Consider the following 20,622-nt stretch of genomic DNA (forward strand, 5'->3'; position numbering starts at 1 on the left):
TGGAGGTTCCCAGGCAGGAAAAGGAGTCCCTCCTTTCGGAACCACCCCATATGATCTTCTTGAAAGCCCTCGCTCTTAGCTTTAAGAGTCTCACCTTCAGTATATGAAGGAGTTTCTGGCAAATTAGTCTGTGGAACTAGGGTGGCAATCCCTATTAGTTCATGGTTCTGTAATGCTGCTCCCCTAGCTGCCTGATCAGCTGCTTGGTTCCCTCGTGCCACTTCCATGCTCCCTTTTTGGTGCCTTTTATAGTGGGAGACTGAAACCTCAGTGGGCAGATGGACTGCCTCCAAGAGTAGAAGAATCTGATCACCACATTTGATTGTGGACCCTCGGGTGGTCAAGTGGCCCCATTCTTTCCAAATAGCTACATGTGCATGTAGCACCAGACAGGCATACTTGGAGTCAGTGTAAATGGCTATTTTTTTTTCCTTTTCCCAGCTCTAAAGCTTGAGTCAGGGCTATGAGCTCAGCTAATTGGGCTGAAGTACCTTGTGGCAAAGGCTTAACCTCTATGGTCTCAAAATTGGAGACTACTGCATACCCAGCTCTTCTTTTTCCACCCAAGACAAAGCTGCTTCCATCAGTGTACCAGATTTCCTCAGGATTGGTCAGAGGATCTTCTGACAACCCCTCTCGGGGTTTTGTCCAGTGGTCCAAGGTTTCTAGACAAGAGTGAAAGGGAAGAGAGCCCTCGGGGGTAGGCAGGAGGGTGGCTGGGTTAAGAACCTCACAAGGGGATATAGTGAGGCCTGGATTTTCCATCAGCATTACTTGATATCTGAGGATTTTTTGATCAGACATCCATAAATGGCCTCTCCCATTTAGGAGTTGTTTTACTTGGTAGCTGGTAAAAATAGTTTGCCCCCAAAGGAGAGTTTTAAAGCATCTTCTATCATGATTGCAATAGCTGCAAGATTTCGAAGGCAGGGGGCCCAGCCTCGGGTAGTTGGATCGAGCTTTTTGGATACATAAGCTACAGGCTGGGGCTCAGATCCCAACCTTTGAATTAACACTGTCAAGGCTATTCCCTCTCTTTCATGGACATAAAGTTGGAATGCTTTTTCTGGGTCTGGCAACCTCAAGGCAGGTGCCTGAGTTAAGGCCTGTTTTAGTGTAGCCTCTGCCTTCTTTTGAGGAGTTCCCCACATCAGTGGAGTTGAATCATCTCGTTCCTTTAAGCTTTCATATAAGGGCTGGGCAATTAGAGCATAGTTGGGTATCTAGATTCTACAATATGCAGTTAGCCCCAGGAAAGCTCGCAATTGTTTTCGAGTCATGGGGGAGGGCAACTGGAGGATTCCTTGTACCTGATCAGAGGACAGCCTCCTGGACCCATGTGTAATCTGAACTCCCAGGTAAGTGACCTTTGTCTTGACCATCTGTGCCTTAGCACGGGAGACTTTATATCCCCTTTCTGCCAAGAAGTTTAGAACCTGAATTGCATGTTGTTGGGCACTTTTCTCATCTGGAGAGCAGATTAGTAGGTCATCTACGTATTGTAATATTTTCCCATTGGGTCCCAGGTCCAGATCTAGAAGGTCCTGGCTAAGGGCCTGTCCAAACAGGTGGGGGCTATCTCTGAACCCCTGAGGTAATACTGTCCAAGTCATCTGTTGGTGTTTTTCTCCTGTGGCCTCCCACTCAAAGGCAAAAAAATATTGGGATTCTTTAGCTAGTGGTATGCAAAAAAATGCATCTTTGAGATCCAAGATTGTAAACCACTTGGCACTGGGTGGGATTTCTCCCAAGATTACATAGGGATTGGGTACTGTGGGATGGAGGGGGACTACAGCTTCATTTATGATCTGGAGATCTTGAACCATTCGCCAGGTTCCGTCTGTTTTCTTTACTGAGAGGATTGGGGTGTTACATGGCGAACTGGAGGGGACCAATAGCCCACAAGCAAGGAATTTATTTATTAAAGGCTGTAGTCCCTCTCAAGCCTCTCTTTTGAGAGGGTATGGTTTCCGGTTAGGAAACCGAGTGGGATCTCCAAGGACAATGATGACCGGTTCAGGTTGGTGGGCTCGTCCAGGAATCGTCTGGTCCCACACCTGGGGGTTAATTTTGTCTTCCCATAGTTTTTGGCCCCTCTCTATTGAAGGTGTAATGGGTTCTTTAGTAGTAACCAGGAGCTGTAGAGCTTTAGGGGCTGAAAAACTTCCCATCACAAGGGAGTATATCTCTTCCCAATAAGGGAGTAGGACACTCAGGGACCACCAGAAACTGGTGGGAAAATATTTGTCCATCCCAGCAACAAAGAAGTGCTCGGGTGAATCTTTTAGTAGTTGCTTTTCCTGTAGCACCCAAAATGGTACAGGTTTGGGAGGAGAAGGCTCTGGAGTAGGAGATCAAGACAGAGTAGGTAGCCCCTGTGTCAACCAAGAAATTTTCGGACCTACCTGCCACATCCAGTTGTACCCTTGGCTCCAGCCCCGTGATGGTTATCTGTGTCAGGCAGGCTGGCTGGAGCGGGCCGCTTCAGTCCTCTTGAACCATCATGAGGGTAGGCTTGGCACTTGACCTTGAGGCTCTTGGGTCTCGAGGGCAGACTGCCGCCCAATGTCCCAGTTGATGGCATTTGTGGCAAGCCATTCTAGGAGACTGGTCACGGTTTGGACACTCTTGGCCCAATGCCCCGCCTGTCTACAGATCAGGCATTTGTCTCGTGCCTTGTCCTTCAAGGACTCAGAGTTTGCCATAGGGCTTCTCTGGAGAGCGACCAGCATCTGGGCATGCCTTGTCTCTTTCTTTTTCTCCCTCTCCTGGGCCTTGGCCTCCTTCTCCTGTTCTCTGTTATAAAAGGTATTGGTGGCTGTCTGGACCATCTCATCTAAAGAGGCAGCAGGGTCCTGCTGTTGTAGCTGTTGTAACTTAATTCTGATATCTGATGCACATTGGGACAGGAATTTGTCCTTTAAAATCACCTGTCCCTCGTAAGAGTCTAAGTCCAGATTGGTAAACTTTTGGAATGCCTCTTTTAGCCTTTCCAGAAAGGCAATGGGGTTCTCATTGGGCTCTTGAGTTATTGTTGAGACCTGGCCATAGCTAATTACTTTTTGTTGGGCTGTTTTCAGTCCTCTCTTCACGCAGATTAGAAAATGATCTCTTTCCCAGGTGTGCTCAGGGTCATTATAATTTCAATTAGGATCGGAGGCAGGAACTGCAGTTTCCCCTACTGGATATCTATCACTGGACATGTGAAGCCCTGTTGCATATCTCTGGGCTTCCTTTAAGACCCTAGTATGTTTAGGGTCAGATAAAGTTTGAGTAAATATGACCATGATGTCTTTCCATGTCAAGTCAAAGGCCAAGGTAATATGTTGGAATGTATCTATATATTTGCCTGGGTCATCTGTATAGCTTCCCAGGTCTTGTTTGATCTGTCTTAGTTCTAAAAGGGAGAAGGGCTTATGGACCCGGGTTGGTCTGAATTCTTCTCCAGTTTCAACTAAGGGACATACTCGAGCTGGCTTTTGTGGAGGGGGTGCTTCCAGATATGGGGGCATGTTTGGATACAAGGAACGAGCACCAGGCAACTCGGGAGCTGTGGGAGGTGAGCCTTCACGAGGGCGTTCCTTTTCTTGGTTGCCTGTGCCTAACACCATTTGCCTAGTGGGCTCACTTTTAGGGTGTACAACAATCCCATACTTAAGACAGAGTTCCTGTATATCTCTTAGTCGGAAGAAAATTTGGACATAAGGGATCTCTGTCCACTTCCCTTGTCTTTTGCAGAATAATTCTAACTGCAGGATGGTATTGTAATTTAAAGTTCCATCCTCAGGCCAGTGTTCCTCGTCCCCCAGTGGATACTGTGGCCACACAGTGGCACAAAAGAATTTCAAGCGACTTCTCCTTAGAGCTAGAAGGTTGAACAGCTTCCATTTATCAAGGATGCATCTCAAGGGCATCTGCTGGGAAGTGGATTGGTTATTTCCCATCTGAAAGACAGTCATGACAGGGAGAAAAGAAAATGACATCTTTCGATTTTTATGGGTGGACTTCCTTAGGGGTGAGTCTTTCTGAAGCTTATCCTACCCAGAACTGTTGCAACCTGAGAGCCAGGCGTCCCTGGGTCAGGGATCAGATCCCCAGGCAGGCTGAGGCGTGACAGCCTCCTAGAGATCCAATCCCTGGGCAGGTCGAGGCGTGACGGCCTCCTGAGAATTGGGTCCCTGGGCAGGTCGAGGCGTGATGACCTCCTGGGACCCCTGGGACTGGCGGATCCCCAAGCAGGTTGAGGCATGACAACCTTTTGAGGACCAGATCCCTAGGCATGTCAAGGCGTGATGACCTTCTGGGACCCCCGGACTGGAGTTGGGTGTCCCCAAGGTCTCCAGTGTGACCGGTACTGGGTAGGATTAGGGGATTGGATATTATAGAGTATTTTCCTACCAAGGCCAGCTATTTTCTGGTTGTCTCTCCAGAAGATTGTAGAGGCAACCTTGTGGGTCTGGATGGGGCTCAGGAAAAGAGCATGAAACAGGAGGGAAGGGGGCAGAGCACAACCTTTGAAAGAATGACATAGCACAAGGGTATAATGTAAACCAATTAAAATCATTTGGGTCCAAGATGACAAGTCAAATTCAAGTAAACCTTAATCCCCAATCTATAAGCCAACAGACACACCCAGAGGTGGCAGGACAGCTCCAAGGCACTGTCAAAAGATGGAGGAGTAGGTGGTTCCCCAATGGCCGGGATGATCCTCTCACACATTAGCATGTGAATTCCCCACGCTCACAAAACCTAGCCAGGCTGCCATTCCATGGCCAGTACCCTGTAGAGTGGGCGCTTCTCTCTGAATCTTAACAAGTCACAGTTCAGTTCAGTTCAGTCGCTCAGTTGTGTCCGACTCTTTTCAACCCCATGAATCACAGCACGCCAGGCCTCCCTGTCTATCACCAACTCCCGGAGTTCACCCAGACTCACGTCCATTGAGTCAGTGATGCCATCCAGCCATCTCATCCTCTGTCGTCCCCTTCTCCTCCTGCCCCCAATCCCTCCCAGCATCAGAGTCTTTTCCAATGAGTCAACTCTTCGCATCAGGTGGCCAAAGTACTGGAGTTTCAGCTTTAGCATCATTCCTTCCAAAGAAATCCCAGGGCTGATCTCCTTCAGAATGGACTGGTTGGATCTCCTTGCAGTCCAAGGGACTCTCAAGAGTCTTGTCCAACACCACAGTTCAAAAGCATCAATTCTTCGGCACTCAGCCTTCTTCACAGTCCAACTCTCACATCCATACATGACCACTGGAAAAACCATAGCCTTGACTGGATGAACCTTTGTTGGCAAAGTAATGTCTCTGCTTTTGAATATGCTATCTAGGTTGGTCATAACCTTCCTTCCAAGGAGTAAGCGTCTTTTAATTTCATGGGTGCAGTCACCATCTGCAGTGATTTTGGACCCCAAAAAATAAAATCTGACACTGTTTCCACTGTTTCCCCATCTATTTCCCATGAAGTGATGGGACCAGTTGCCATGATCTTCATTTTCTGAATGTTGAGCTTTAAGCCAACTTTTTCACTCTCCACTTTCACTTTCATCAAGAGGCTTTTTAGTTCCTCTTCACTTTCTGCCATAAGGGTGGTGTCATCTGCATATCTGAGGTTCTTGATATTTCTCCTGGCAATCTTGATTCCAGCTTGTGTTTCTTCCAGTCCAGCGTTTCTCACGATGTACTCTGCATTAACAAGTCTATCTCTTATCTATTGCTTTGACTCTCAATGAATTTTTGCAATGAGACCTCAGAGCCTGAGCTTTATTAGGTCCTGAAGCCAGGCACCCTGGGGTTTTGGTCGGGTTCAAGTCCCGACCTGGAAAGAGAGCTGAAGGACAGGAGGAAAAAGCAGTGGGAAAAAACGTGTCAAGGAATCTCCTTCATAGCCCACCAGAAAATTTGCTAAATATCTGACCAGTGCTCAGTTTCATTGGTCTGATCCTTGGCACAGAGAAGAGAAAGGACAGAAGAACCCCCACCGGCTTGTGTAACAGCTACTGGAGCTCAGCAGATAGCGCCTTTGGAACATGTTGAGGAGCAGCCTCTCCAGAGTCCCTCAGTTGTGTTCCCTGTCGCCTGCCTGTTCACGGGAGGTTTGAGGAAACAAGAAACTAGAGCTTGTAAAGGAATTAAGACTTCGTTAGGCATGTCCCTCCAGCCATAGGAGCAAGGACCTCTTACCTTAACCAGAGGTCTTTTGGAATCTGAGACTGGGCCGCGTGAGCTTTCTACTGAGTTTGTTTTTCTCTGTCCCGGTTTCCAGCACGATGGGCCTTCCCCTGCTCTGGGTTTCTTCACCTTCCACTTCTAGCGTGGGAGCTTTGCTGAGTTGGGCTCCTGCTGTGCTTGGCCTCTTCCATGCGGAGGTGGTTTCAGCCAGGTTAAACCCAAGTCACAGCACCATAGATGCCACGTGAGTGTATGTTCCTCGATTCTTTCTCTTGTCACAACAAAGATTTGGAGTGACAGACATTAAAGCCCCCTCAGCGTGTCACAGCTCTCAGGTCTTGGATAGACCGTGTTATAGCTCTCAGGTCTTGAATGGACCATGTTATAGCTCTTAGACAAATCAGTGTTACAGCTCTATTTTATTTAGAAGATAGCAGGAAAATCCATCTTCGAGGCGTGAAGGCACGTCGATCCACAGACACGAGGAGAAAAGTGCCCCAGCGCATAGGGGAGAGAGAGCGAGCTAGCTTTGGCTCCTCTATTTATACATTTATCTCTCTCTGGGTCTGTCCTATGTAAATTGGGCCAGCCAGGAGTGTTGTTTATTTTACCTGAGGTCCTCACTCTGGTCCTCAGACCTTCTTTTGTTCTATTTTCATGGGCTTTTCCCTTCCTTGTTTTTTAGCCACCGCCATTTTGGACTCCTTTTCCCTATTCTACCCACCTAACAGGGATCAAGACCATCCCCATGGAAAAGAAATGTAAAAAAGCAAAATGGCTGTCTGGGGAGGCCTTACAAATAGCTGTGAAAAGAAGAGAAGCGAAAAGCAAAGGAGAAAAGGAAAGATATAAGCATCTGAAAGCAGAGTTCCAAAGAATAGCAAGAAGAGATAAGAAAGCCTTCCTCAGTGATCAATGCAAAGAAATAGAGGAAAACAACAGAATGGGAAAGACTAGAGATCTCTTCAAGAAAATTAGAGATACCAAGGGGACATTTCATGCAAAGATGGGCTCGATAAAGGACAGAAATGGTATGGACCTAACAGAAGCAGAAGATATTAAGAAGAGGTGGTAAGAATACACAGAAGAACTGTACAAAAAAGATCTTCACAACTCAGATAATCACGATGGTATGATCACTCATCTAGAGCCAGACATCCTGAAATGTGAAGTCAAGTGGGCCTTAGAAAGCACCACTACGAACAAAGCTAATGGAGGTGATGGAATTCCAGTTGAGCTATTTCAAATCCTGAAAGATGATGCTGTGAAAGTGCTGCACTCAACATGCCAGCAAATTTGGAAAACTCAGCAGTGGCCACAGGACTTGAAAAGGTCAGTTTCATTCCAATCCCAAAGAAAGGCAATGCCAAAGAATGCTCAAACTACCGCACAATTGCACTCATTTCACATGCTAGTAAAGTAATGCTCAAAATTCTCCAAGCCAGGCTTCAGCAGTATATGAACCGTGAACTTCCTGATGTTCAAGCTGGCTTTAGAAAAGGCAGAGGAACCAGAGATTAAATTGCCAACATCCACTGGATCATGGAAAAAGTGAGAGAGTTCCAGAAAAACATCTATTTCTGCTTTATTGACTATGTCAAAGCCTTTGACTGTGTGGATCACAATACACTGTGGAAAATTCTGAAAGAGATGGGAATACCAGACCACCTGACCTGCCTCTTGAGAAACCTGTATGCAGGTCAGGAAGCAACAGTTAGAACTGAACATGGAACAACAGACTGGTTCCAAACAGGAAAAGGAGTACATCAAGGCTGTATATTATCACCGTGCTTATTTAACTTATATGCAGAGTACATCATGAGAAATGCTGGACTGGAAGAAACACAAGCTGGAATCAAGATTTCTGGGAGAAATCTCAATAACCTCAGATATGCAGATGACACCACCCTTACGCAGAAAGTGAAGAGGAACTAAAAAGCCTCTTGATGAAAGTGAAAGTGGAGAGTGAAAAAGTTGGCTTAAAGCTCAACATTGAGAAAACGAAGATCATGGCATCTGGTCCCATCACTTCATGGGTAATAGATGGGGAAACAGTGGAAACAGTGTCAGACTTTATTTTTGGGGGGTCCAAAATCACTGCAGATGGTGACTGCAGCCATGAAATTAAAAGACGTTTACTCCTTGGAAGGAAAGTTGACCCACCTAGATAGCATATTCAAAAGCAGAGACATTACTTTGCCAAAAAAAGGTCCGTCTAGTCAAGGCTATGGTTTTTCCTGTGGTTGTGTATGGATGTGAGAGTTGGACTGTGAAGAAGGCTAAGTGCCGAAGAATTGATGCTTTTGAACTGTGGTGTTGAAGAAGACTCTTGAGAGTCCCTTGGACTGCAAGGAGATCCAACCAGTCCATTGTGAAGGAGATCAGCCCTGGGATTTCTTTGGAGGGAATGATGCTGAAGCTGAAACTCCAGTACTTTGGCCAACTCATGCAAAGAGCTGACTCATTGGAACAGACTCTGATGCTGGGAGGGATTGGGGACAGGAGGAGAAGGGGATGACAGAAGATGAGATGGCTGGATGGCATCACTGACTCAATGGATGTGAGTCTGAGTGAACTCTGGGAGTTGGTGATGGACAGGGAGGCCTGGCGTGCTGCGATTCATGGGGTCGCAAAGAGTCGGACAGGACTAAGCGACTGAACTAAACTGAATTGAACACAACTAATATACTTACAACCATTCTGTACCCAGACAACCATTCTGTCTTCCACTTTCAGAAGTGTATTCAATATATCACATGAGATATTCAACACTATATTTTAAAATAGGCTTTGTGTCAGATGACTTTGCCCGACTGTAGGCTAATATATCTGTCCCGGAAAATTTAAGGTATGCTGGGCAGAACTATGATGTTTGGTAAGTTAGGTGTATAGTATACATTTTTTGACTTAGTATATGTCTAACTTATGATACAATTATCAGAATGTAACCTCACCATAAATCAAGGAAGACCTGCAAATAGATTCCCCCTTTTTTCAATAACCCAGAACTCCTGGTTAAGATCATCTGACAGAGTCCCAGAACACTGAAACTTCTTGAGAACTAATAGTGCCTCATAAGAATATTCATTTAAACAATTATCAACTGGTAGCAAATTGCTAGGGCAGGAAGCTAACACCTTTTAAGGGATTTAAAATTCCAAAACATCTCCGCTACACCTTGAGATGAACTTACAAAAGAATAGTTTTTAAAAGTAGTTATATTCTGTTTGTAGTATCCCTAAATTCAGATGTTGACATCCCAAAGATGATATATTAGGAGGTGCGGCACTTGAGCGATTCTCAGGTGATGAGGGTGCAGCCTTCATGAATGGGATTAGTGTGCTCATGAGACAGACCCCACAGAGACCCTTCTGCTTTGTGAAGAGCAGCAAGAAAGCCCTGGTGATGAACCAGGAAGAGCACTTGCAGAAGAATCCAAAGTGCTGGTGCCTTGATCTTGCACTTCCCAGCCCCCAGAGCTGTGAGAAATAAACTTCTATGGTTTATAAGTTTAAAATAAAAGTAGAAGAGTTATTTCTGATAACTATTATAAAAGAATAGCTGGATCTAAACGGTGTTTCTTGCAAGATGGAACAAGTTAAGTATACCCATTCAGATGGCTGAAGCATTTTACCAATATTTGTGGAAAAAAATTTTACTTGTCTTTAATAGATAATCTTATGGAGGCTGTGGAAAAAATCTGAAGAAATGGAGCTTACAGAAATATCAAATAGCAATTTGTTTTTTAAAAAAAATCTGTCTCCCATTTGTTTTTTTTTTTTTTTCCCCAGTTCCATGTTTGCTTTAGCCAACATTTATCTTTTTGAATGCTTACATTTCAAAGACATGGTAATGTCAATATTTCCAAGAGACTAAGAAAGAATTTCAAAAAAGGAACTCAGAGGCATATTTGCCTATTACGAGAAATCTAGGATTATTACCATAATGTTTTTCTTTTCTTTAATGATTGGATAAGAGTGTTCAATAATTTTTTTTTCTGTAGTACCTGCCCCAAATATGGGAAGGTCTGGACCTGGTGGAGTCAGCTTACAGAGGAGGGGACAGTCTATCAAGCCTTTCTATACATTTTCTTGACTTTCGTCAAAACTATTTCCTCACTATCAATTTCCATAAGTTTCACACCAACTTGAGTGCCATCCGCAGTTCTTGACATTTGGTTGTCTGATTTTCCCCTCCTAAACATGTTAAGGAAATGTGTTGTATATATACAGCCAAGGTATTCTGTATATACTTCTATCTTCTTTCTTTTCTTCTTCCTCTTCCTTTTTTTCTTTAATCTGGTCTTCCTATAGGTACCAAGAGAACATTTGTTTAAGAGTAGAGCTCTCTTAAAAATCCTTTAGCAGGCTTCCCTAATGATTCAGCGGTAAAGAATCCACCTTCCAATGCAGGAGACATGGGTTTGATCCCTGATCCAGGAAGATCCCATATGCTCCAGAGAAACTAAGCCTGTGCACCACGACGACTGAGCCTATGTTCTTGAGCCTAGGACCTGCATTACTGAGCCCATGATCCCAACTATTGAAGCCCATGTCCCTAGAGCCTGTGGTCCAAAACAGGAGAAGCCACCACAGTGAGAATGAGAAGCCCACACACTAGAGAGTAGCACTTTCTCTGCACGATTAGAGAAAAGCTCGTGCAGCAATGAAGACCCAGGACAGCCAGAAATAAAATAAATAAAAAAAAAAATCCTTTTAGAGACCCCCTGGTGGTAAAGTAGTTAAGAACCCTGCCAATGCAGGGGACATGGGTTTGATCTCTGATCTGGGAAGATTCCACATGCCGTGGGGCAACTAAGCCCATGCGCCACAACTACTGAGCCCACGCTCTGCAACTATGGATCCTGGGAACCTGGATGGAGCCCATGCGCAGTAACAAGAGAAGCCCCTGCAACGAATTCACCCACTACAACTAGAGATAGCCCCCGCTAGCAGCATCTAGAGAAAGCCTGCGTACAGCAAGGAAGACCCAGAGCAGCCATACATAAATAAGTGAATAAACAAATAAAATGTAAAAAATCTTTTAGGTGTACAAGTCCAAATCTTCAATGTATCTATTTCAGTTCTGACTCCAGCCAGTGAGTATTTTTACAGCTTAAAACCAATATTAGGGTTTACCCATGGACACCAGTGGTGTTCTCTAAGAAATGTAGCCTTCTCAAGATGCAGAGCCTCTGCAGAGAAAGCCTAAGAAAGCAAAGACTTTGCTTGTCTCAGGTGAAAAATAAACCTCTGTCTCCCACAAAGTGAGACATCTTAAATCACTGATCTCCAAACCTGGGTTACCAGAAAAGTGATAATGCTGTGTGGATTTCCCCTCAAAACCAGGCAACGAAGGTAGAGACCAAAAAGGCCCCTCATGAATTTGGACACTTTATTAAGACACACTTCCCTGAGAGCCAGCATGTTTGGACAGAGAATGCTGCCTGTCACTTCATGTCTTAGGCTTCTAGCTGGCTGTGGATGCAAGTGTGACAGAAACTGTACCCCATAATGGGCAGAAACCAGAGGGCACATTCTCACTGGTTATAAAGCCAAGCTCTCAATACATAAAACAAAACAAATGGAGAGTCTCATCTTATAGTTTTTCATCCTTATGATAAAGGAAAACATGACTCTCACAGGCCAAGAATCAGTCACCATAGATGCTGATTACCAAAATCAAATTCACAAGAGTCATGATTCAATATCCGTTTTCACAAATGTTTTTCTCCTGCCACTGTGAATTTGGAAAGGGACAAAGAGAAATCTTTATCCTTCTCTCTTGACTATGCTCTATAGACAGAGATTTGCGAGACTGACATGGTAAGACCTCTTACCTTCTGCTGGTCTGTTGTCGGTTATCCCATATCTCAACTGAAGTCTCCAGGGAGAGTGGAGTGTCCCAGCCTTTTGCTGTCCCATCCTCATCACTAGAAACTGTACAGGAGGAAACATATGTTTCCTTTTACCCTTTTCAGCTTTTCGCTGTGGCTCTGTAACCAAAGACAGATTATCAAGAGAAAAGGAAACAAGTATATTAACATATACATCTCATGTATACTTGTAAGAAATGCAGGGATGACTAACTCAAGGAGGAAGACAGAATTTGGACTTACAGATTATCTTAACCAAAGAACAATATACTTTTAAGTGAGCAACAAGACAGAGGAACAGAGTACTAGGCTTCCAAGAGTGGCAAATTGTGGGACAATAAATACATTAGAGAATAATGGAAGATAATAGCTAGTCAGCAAAGGCTCTTTTGCAGAGTCCTCAGGTGCTGTCTTGGGGCTGATAAGTGTCTAGTGTTTCAAATGATAAATTTCTGCACACATTTATGTTTTACTTTCAGGAAAATAGAGGGAGGAAGAGGACTTTTCTTGAATCTGCTTCTTCTCAACTGCCTTCAGCTCAAAACAATCCTTGTGCCAAAGGGGAAGATTTTGGGTGGCATAATTCTGCTATTCTTTTGTAGGTTTTACTATACTGTTTTCTTGCTTTTCAATGACTCTTTATGTTCTAACATGAGAAAGTGAAGTAAGAAATTGTCAGAAAGGACTTAGCAATGTTCACATGAGGCTTACTTATAACAGTATACTGAGAAACAACCAAAAGAGTCAGCATAGGAATCTGTGATCAACGTGGTGCTTTGCTATACACCTATCAGAACAACAGGCAGTGTGTCACATTCTTTGTGGAAAGTGTACATAAAATACTTTTAAGTGAAAAAGATGAAGACATCGTAATGAAAGCAGATAAAAAACTTAGTGCAAATGAATATTAATCAAAGATGGGAGCACATTTTCCATTGTGTAATATGTTCATTCAGGGTTTTTTTCTTTCTAGTTGCTCACATTCATAATCAAATAGGAGGAAGTTCCTCTTTGGGCGATAGAGCTAATGCCAGTTCTTTCTGAGCAATGTCTTCAAGCAATATCATTTCATGATTTTCTTGCAATTAACTCTTGGGACATCAAAACTTTTAGCGTAAGTGAAGCAATAAACATTCCCTGCTTTCCACATGTCTCCAAGGGTGGAGCTCCCAAACTGGTCAGAAAAGACGGAAGGGAAAAGATGTTAAATAGCAAGTCCAGCTCACCTGGTCAACTTGGACATTTGGCTTCTGTCAACATGAAGGCTCTCCTTATTCTGGGGCTTCTGCTCCTTTCTGTTGCTGTCCAGGGCAAGACATTTGAGAGGTGTGAGCTTGCCAGAACTCTGAAGAATCTTGGATTGGCTGGCTACAAGGGAGTCAGCCTGGCAAACTGTAAGTTAACTATTCTTCATCCTTCCAAATAGTCAGCCAGCTGTGGAACAGATACTAACTGAGGAAGAAGAATAAGAAAGGGACTTTGAGTGAATGGCTTTTTTTTTTTTTTTTTCCTTGAAGGGTTCGTACATTTACAATGGCTGAAACACATCAGCTCAGAATCAGATGTACCTAGGGAAGAACTGAAGCATGGGAGGGTCAAATTCTATACCATTCTAAGCATGCCAGGTCTTGCTGTACTCCTCTAGTGCCACTAAACTTGCCAGCTGGCACTTGTAGGGTGACTACAAGATATATTTCAGCCCTCAGCCATTTCCAGCTTGCAATTTGGGTTCTGCAAGCAAGAGTAAGGCAGTATTTTTGTCATTTTTAATCCCCCTACCATGATGCTGGGTTTTTAACAGCCAAGTTTTTTAAAAAGTTACATTGAACTCTTAGAACAGGGACTGTAGGAACCTGTTTCTCCTCAATCAATAAGGACCTCTGAAATGTAGCATGCAATAACATTCTATTATTCTGACTCTAATTCTTTAATTATTTGTCATTTTCTTCCACAGAATTCAAGATGTGCCCTGAGGAAAAGTTCCTTTGCATTTTAGTCCATTTTATTGTTCAGAGTGAATTCAGACATTTCCGCTCCTTAACTATTTTTTATTACATGAGCAAATGGCTAGATGGATGGATGGATGACATAGTCTTTCCTATCCTATGATTCTTATTGTCTGGATTCTAATTTGATATCCAAATTCACCTTTAGGTATAATAAGAAATTTTCTTTCTCCTAGTAAATCCTTGGAGAAGGCAATGGCACCCCACTCCAGTATTCTTGCCTGGAAAATCCCATGGACAGAGGAGCCTTGTAGGCTGCAGTCCATGGGGTCGCTAAGAGTCGGACATGACTGAGCGACTTCACTTTCACTTTTTACTTTCATGCATTGGAGGAGGAAATGGCAACCCACTCCAGTGTTCTTGCCTGGAGAATCCCAGGGACGGGGGAGCCTGGTGGGCTGCCGTCTATGGGGTCGCACAGAGTCGGACACGACTTAAGTGACTTACCAGCAGCAGCAGCAGTAAATCCTTATTTTTCCTAGTACAAATGTTTTTACATTAGTATATGCATCTGCTGCTAGTGACCAAACCCATTTAACCACTCTGTTGATTTTTCTATTCTAGGCTCAATCTTACCTGGGGCATGGGAGCAATGGGAGACACAGCTATTTTAATATTTTTTACAACATGTTATCTTGTTTCATTAGTATTAGCAAGTGATTTGCTAACAAAAGAATTCTCCTAAGGGCCCCTAACACCAAATGTTAAAGTATTTACAAGTAAAATATATCTTTATGCTTCTAAAATAAGTCATTAGTAAAATAGAATTGTGCTATGAAATATAAGTCATATGATGTTGCTGTGTATTACTAAAAATATATTGTTTTTTTCAGGGATGTGTTTGGCCAAAGGAGAAAGCGGTTATAACACACAAGCTAAAAACTATAGTCCTGGATTCAAAAGCACTGATTATGGGATATTTCAGATCAACAGCAAATGGTGGTGTAATGATGGCAAAACCCCAAAAGCAGTTAACGGCTGTGGTGTATCCTGCAGTGGTAAGATAAGATAATGTTGAGTGATGGCACAGGTCCCATTTGATGGTACCTATAAGAAGAGAGATTTAATACAAATGAAAAGGTCTTGAAGAGTTCATGAGGGACCAGAAACACTCCATCTTAACTTCTAGAAACTGCTTTATCACCTACCTCATAATTCCTTAAGTAAGAAATTAAAAAGCTGGTATCATAGAAGGTTGCTGTTTGCTAACATACAATGTTGGAATGATCTATCACTGTATTATAACTGGACATGTTGATGCTTTATAAAGAACAATGCCATTCCTACTAATTTACCTGGTTGGGAGAGGTTTAGGGATAATTTGGTTGTCATATTTTAAAATTTTTTTAAAAATTTTAAAATTTTGTCATATTTACTTCTTTTATGTATATATTATACAGTAGGGGTTTTTGGCTGAGTGATCTTAAAGTGAATTAGAAACATTATCACATTTCATTCCTAAATTCTTTAGTTTGCATATCTAAAACATACACTTCCTATTTAATCACTGTTATTCTAACCAGTTAATATATGGATTTGTTTTTAATTGGGGTGAAACAAATATTCTATTGAGTTCCTTTTAAAACTGAGATAACATATGCAATATTTAGGGCTTCCCTGGTGGGGCTAGTAGTAAAGGACCCTCCTGACAATGCAGGAGACGTGAGACACAGGTTCAATTCCTGGGTTGGGAAGATCCTCTGCAGGAGGGTATGGCAACCCACTCCAGCATTCTTGCCTAGAAAGTCAACATGAACAGAGGAGCCAGAGGGGCTACAGTCCATGGGGTCGCAGAGAGTCACACATGCACGTGTGCACACACAAAATTTACTGCAAAAAATATTGGAGAAGTATGCAAATTTGATATTGTTTAATTTTTAATATTAAAATTCCTAATGAAGATTCATTTCTGGACATATCTTTTATATACAGTTAGTTTAGTTTAAAAAATTATTTGTATTATACAATAATCTGTGGTCATTGAATAAAAGTTCTACCACACAGAGACTTATGACCACGGTAACTTGTGGTCTCCACATCTTCTTTCAGAATACACATCACTCACGTACATGAATGTAAAGCTATATAATCCACATTTGTACCCACATACAAACATGTAAGCAATATGCTTCAACAAAAATGAAATTGTACTATATTTACTACTTTACAATTTGCTCATTATTGCACAATATCATTTTTCTCAACAAATATCAATCATATTAATTTTTCTGGATGAATAGAATTTCACTAAATATTCTAAAATTTATTAATCCAACTCTTGTACTGATACATACATCTTGGGTACATCACTTATTACTTTTCTTTTTTTTTTTTCATTTTTAAAATTTATTTATTTTTTTTTTTTTACTTTTAATTTTTATCAAAATGAATCCACCACAGGTATACATGTGTTCCCCATCCTGAACCCTCCTCCCTCCCAATATGATCCCTCTGTTAGCTTTATTCTCTTAGGGCACATCACTTATTACTTTTCTTTTTTTGGAATGAATTTTCACTAGTAGAACTGCTGAGCAAAAACCTGCTAGACTGGTTTCTGCTTGTTTGTTTTTGTTTTGTTTTCAAAGTGTCCAGTGAAAAGAGAACCTTCTATCATATTAGTTAATAGTTTCAGAGCTTCCAAATGACATTGGCAAACGAAAAACAGAATGCTTTATTTCCTGCCAAATGGGATAGAATGGAGAGAGAGGGTTTTCTCCCAATATTCACAGATACAGGGACTCTTAAAAAAGTAATTGTATTTGTTCTTTTCTCAGCCTAAGAGAATAAAGCTGGCTGAACCTAAAATTTACGTGAGTTTCTGTGAACATTGTCCTCATTTCCCACCACCTCTTTTTCAGCTTTGCTGAAAGATGACATCACTCAAGCTGTAGCATGTGCAAAGAAGATTGTCAGTCAGCTAGGCCTTACAGCATGGTATGTTATTTCTTTGTTTTTGTTTTCCATACAGTGTTGTTAAGATGTAATTGACACACAGTACTTCATAAATTTAAGGTGTACAGCATAATGACTTAATACATCATGAAATGATTATCACAGTAAGTTTAGTGAACATGCATGATCTCAATGGATACAAATTTAAAGAAACACAATGCAATACTGTTAAGCAGTTATCCTTCATTTAAAAATAAATTAAAAAATTAAAGAAACAGAAGAAAAAAATTTGTGATGAAAAATCTTATGATTTACTCTCTAATCTATTTTAGTATGTAAGACAGAGCAGTGTTAATTCTATTCATCATGTTGTATATCATATCTCCAGTGTTTACTTATCTTATAATTGGAGGTTTCTGGTACTTTCCAACGCTTTCATCCAATTCCCCACTCCTCACCCCACCCACAATACCCACAATTGGTAACCACAAATCTGATTTCTTTTTCTGAGTTTGTTTGTGTTTCAAGTATAATGGCCCTTCAACACTATGTAAGTTCCCTTCACAGAGCAAGGTATGGGCTAAGAATTAAAGGAGAGATCTGGGGTCTTCTCTATGGTTAAGATTCTATGCTTTCAATGCAGGAGGAGGGGGTCTGATACCTGGTTGGGGAACTGAGATACCACAGGCCATGTGGTGTGGTCAAAGAAAGGTGTGTGTGAGAGAGTAGGGAGTGGTTTTATCTTACTGTTATGCAAAAAGTGTGGGAATATTCTCTAAGACCAAGGGAATTGAAAATGGAAAATCTAAATATTAAGATTTATGCTAAACAGTGTATTACATAGAAACAATCTACTTTCACCTCAATTTATTCTAAGGACTTCTAGAGTTTTTAAGTTTTTCCACACTCTACCAATTCCTTGTCATATCATGAAATTATTTTTGAAAGTAAGTAAATATGGAATACACTTTGCAGTTGTGTTGTGGACTACACAAGACTCAACATTTGTGTTCAGCATTCTGTGCTCTAGTGAAGCCTTGGGGAGATGTGAAGGCCTTGGTATACGTGTCTCCAGTTAATAAATAAGCAATACTTGGATCTGTCTGTAGCTTGTATTTCATGGACTGATTAACTATTTTGTTCTCACAAAGGATTTGAAGTATGTATAACAATGAAGATATGTTTTAATCTTATTATCATTTCTTTTACCTTTTTCTACAGGGTGGCATGGAAAAACAAGTGTCAAAACCGAGACCTCACGAGTTATGTTCAGGGTTGCAGAGTATAACTGTGGAGTTTTCGTCTTCAGCTCATTTTGTCTCTTTTTCATATTAAGGAAATAATCGTTCAGTAAAAGGTTATACTACCACTCTTTCAAACAAATAATGTTTTTACCGAAGCAGGAGCATATGGTCTTTCTTCTAAAAGGCTGACATTTACCTCACGTGTTTATTGTTTGATATTGGGCCTACAACATTTTTCAGCTTGCTAACAGAACTAATGCTGGTGAATAATTGTCTAAAATCTTCATTATCAAATGTATCTCTGGTACATTTAGTTCCTCAAAGAGATAACCCAGACTTAATCTTGAATGATATAAGTACTCCCCAATATTCAACAAAATAGAAGAAAACAATGCTATGCTAAGTCACTTCAGTCATGTCCGACTCTGTGCAACCCCATAGACGGCAGCCCACCAGGCTTCCCGTCCCTGGGATTCTCTAGGCAAGAACACTGGATCGGGTTGCCATTTCCTACTCCAATGCAGGAAAGTGAAAAGTGAAAGTGAAGTCTCTCAGTCGTGTCCGACTGTTCGCGACCCTATGGATTGCAGCTCACCAAACTCCTCCGTCCATGGGATTTTCCAGCCAAGAGTACTGGAATGGGGTGCTATTGCCTTCTCCATGCTAACAGAACTAATGCTGGTGAATATTTGTCTAAAATCTTCATTATCAAATGTATCTCTGGTACATTTAGTTCTTAATCAAAGAGATAAACCCGACTTAATCTTGAATGATATAAGTACTCCCCAATATTCAACAAAATAGAACAAAAGAATATCTCTAAGCAAATTGATCTTAGGCAAAGCCCCACCTGAGTAGGCATGTGAACTTTCATCTGTTCAGTCAAAAAGAGCAGAATGTCAAATGGCTAAAAATGAAAACAGCCTGGTCAAGAATTTTGTTTTCATAAGTGTGACCTTTGGTTTAAATGTTTTAGTAGAAATGTTGCATTTAAACAGCTTTAAAAATAAACTCACAGTATATACATCAACCTATTTTAGCCTTTGTAAAGAATTCACTTATGCATGCTGCTGATCCTGAAGAAATATAAAGAAGGATTAGATGAGCTGTTGATTTTCCTTAGTTTTATTAGCTTAAATTCATGAATTATGATTAAATTCAGAGGGAGATGAGTTTGCAAGCATTGAATTAATTGCTATTAAATAGGTATGTAATTATGCATGTTTAAAAGAAAAATATTTTCATTAAAAGCTTTGCAATTCATACTATGTCTTCCTTTGTTTAGAGCCATTTAATGTCTCTGAAGAAATACATATGTATTGGGAAATAATGATCTGACACTTAGTATTTCCTACATTCTCACTTGTATTGAAACAGGTGGATATTGCTAGAGAAATCCATAAGCCTGCTGATATCTCACTTAATGTTTTAAATGTTTAATCTTTTTTGGCTGTGCCATACAGCTTCAGGGACCTTAGTTCCCCAAGAGGGCTTGACTTCTTACTCTAAACAGTGAAAGCACGGAATCCTAACCATGGAACCCCCAAGGATTTCCCCTCACTTAAAATTCATCAATACAAATCTCAAATGGGCCCTCAAGTCTACCTGGTCATCATAGTCACTTCTCTGAAATCCTTCTGTGTTGGTGTCCTCACTCTCCACAATGAGTGTCACTATTTACTTCCCTCTTTTCAAAGTCCCAGCACACACACCAACCCCTGGCCTTCCATACTCTGCTCTGAGCAGATGACCTTACAGTCCGCCTTACAGTCTTAAGTCCTCTGTCAGATGATATTACACTGACAGAACAGAAGCAACCTCATACAAAATCCTCCCTTCCTGGCCAGCATAGCAGAGCTAACATCTTTCCCTGGGCCCGCCCTCCCTTCTTTCCCCTTTATCACTGGGATGAAGGGCTTCTGCTCCTCAAATGGCAGTCTCCAAATGCAGTCTTCATCACAGCCCTCTCACTACTCCAGTTTAGGCTGAGGGTTTCCTGCATCCCGAGTTTCTCCCTCTGCTGGATCATCCCCAGCACTGCACGAGCTGCCCTGGGAACGTTTCATTTTACAAAGAACTCTCCGTAGGCTCTACACAACCCTCTAACTGCTGCGGCCAGTGCAGCACGTAGGGATCAAAAGTGATCGACACACAGTTTGGGAAAAAATAAACTAGAGTCAAAATTAAAGTTTTAAAGATGGGACCAGAGAACTCAAGAACTCTTAGATCAAGAGCCCTGTTCTTCGGAGCCACATCACTTTTATTTAGTGTCTTGGCAACAGAAAGCATCTGTTGTGCGACGATGAAGTCAGCCTCCTGTGTCCCCAGTCATGTCTCCCATTTTATTGACTACTTTAAACTATCTTTGTTATTTTCTTTTACAAAGGGTTTCGTCTAGCTGGAGGGCATAGACCTGCATATGGAAAACATCTTGGG

The 20,622-nt window shown here is 41.8% G+C and overlaps 1 protein-coding gene and 1 long non-coding RNA gene across 2 annotated transcripts; one reads left to right on the forward strand and one right to left on the reverse strand.

Moving 5' to 3' along the window:
• Positions 1-9,747: 9,747 nt before the first annotated feature.
• LOC132345283 (uncharacterized) lies at positions 9,748-13,356 on the reverse strand. The gene is made up of 3 exons (XR_009494513.1): positions 13,271-13,356; positions 12,009-12,164; positions 9,748-10,476 (listed from the first exon to the last, which is right to left on the reverse strand). It is a non-coding gene; the product is annotated as an uncharacterized lncRNA (long non-coding RNA).
• Positions 13,231-19,449, forward strand: LOC785803 (lysozyme 14D). Its single transcript, XM_002687388.6, has 4 exons — positions 13,231-13,438; positions 14,884-15,048; positions 16,909-16,984; positions 18,164-19,449. Exons 1-4 carry the CDS (start codon positions 13,246-13,248, stop codon positions 18,228-18,230), a joined length of 501 nt encoding a protein of 166 aa, XP_002687434.2. The 5' UTR covers positions 13,231-13,245; the 3' UTR covers positions 18,231-19,449.
• The last annotated feature ends 1,173 nt before the right edge of the window (positions 19,450-20,622 follow it).

This window comes from Bos taurus, chromosome 5, assembly GCF_002263795.3.
Source record: "Bos taurus isolate L1 Dominette 01449 registration number 42190680 breed Hereford chromosome 5, ARS-UCD2.0, whole genome shotgun sequence".
NCBI lineage: Eukaryota > Metazoa > Chordata > Mammalia > Artiodactyla > Bovidae > Bos > Bos taurus.

Bases quoted from the DNA above. Each gene is read 5' to 3' on its own strand.
- LOC785803 (XM_002687388.6), top strand. From the start codon at position 13,246: ATGTTAAATAGCAAGTCCAGCTCACCTGGTCAACTTGGACATTTGGCT. The intron at 15,049-16,908 runs GTAAGATAAGAT...CCTCTTTTTCAG, and splicing joins CTGTGGTGTATCCTGCAGTG to CTTTGCTGAAAGATGACATC. The intron at 16,985-18,163 runs GTATGTTATTTC...CTTTTTCTACAG, and splicing joins CAGCTAGGCCTTACAGCATG to GGTGGCATGGAAAAACAAGT.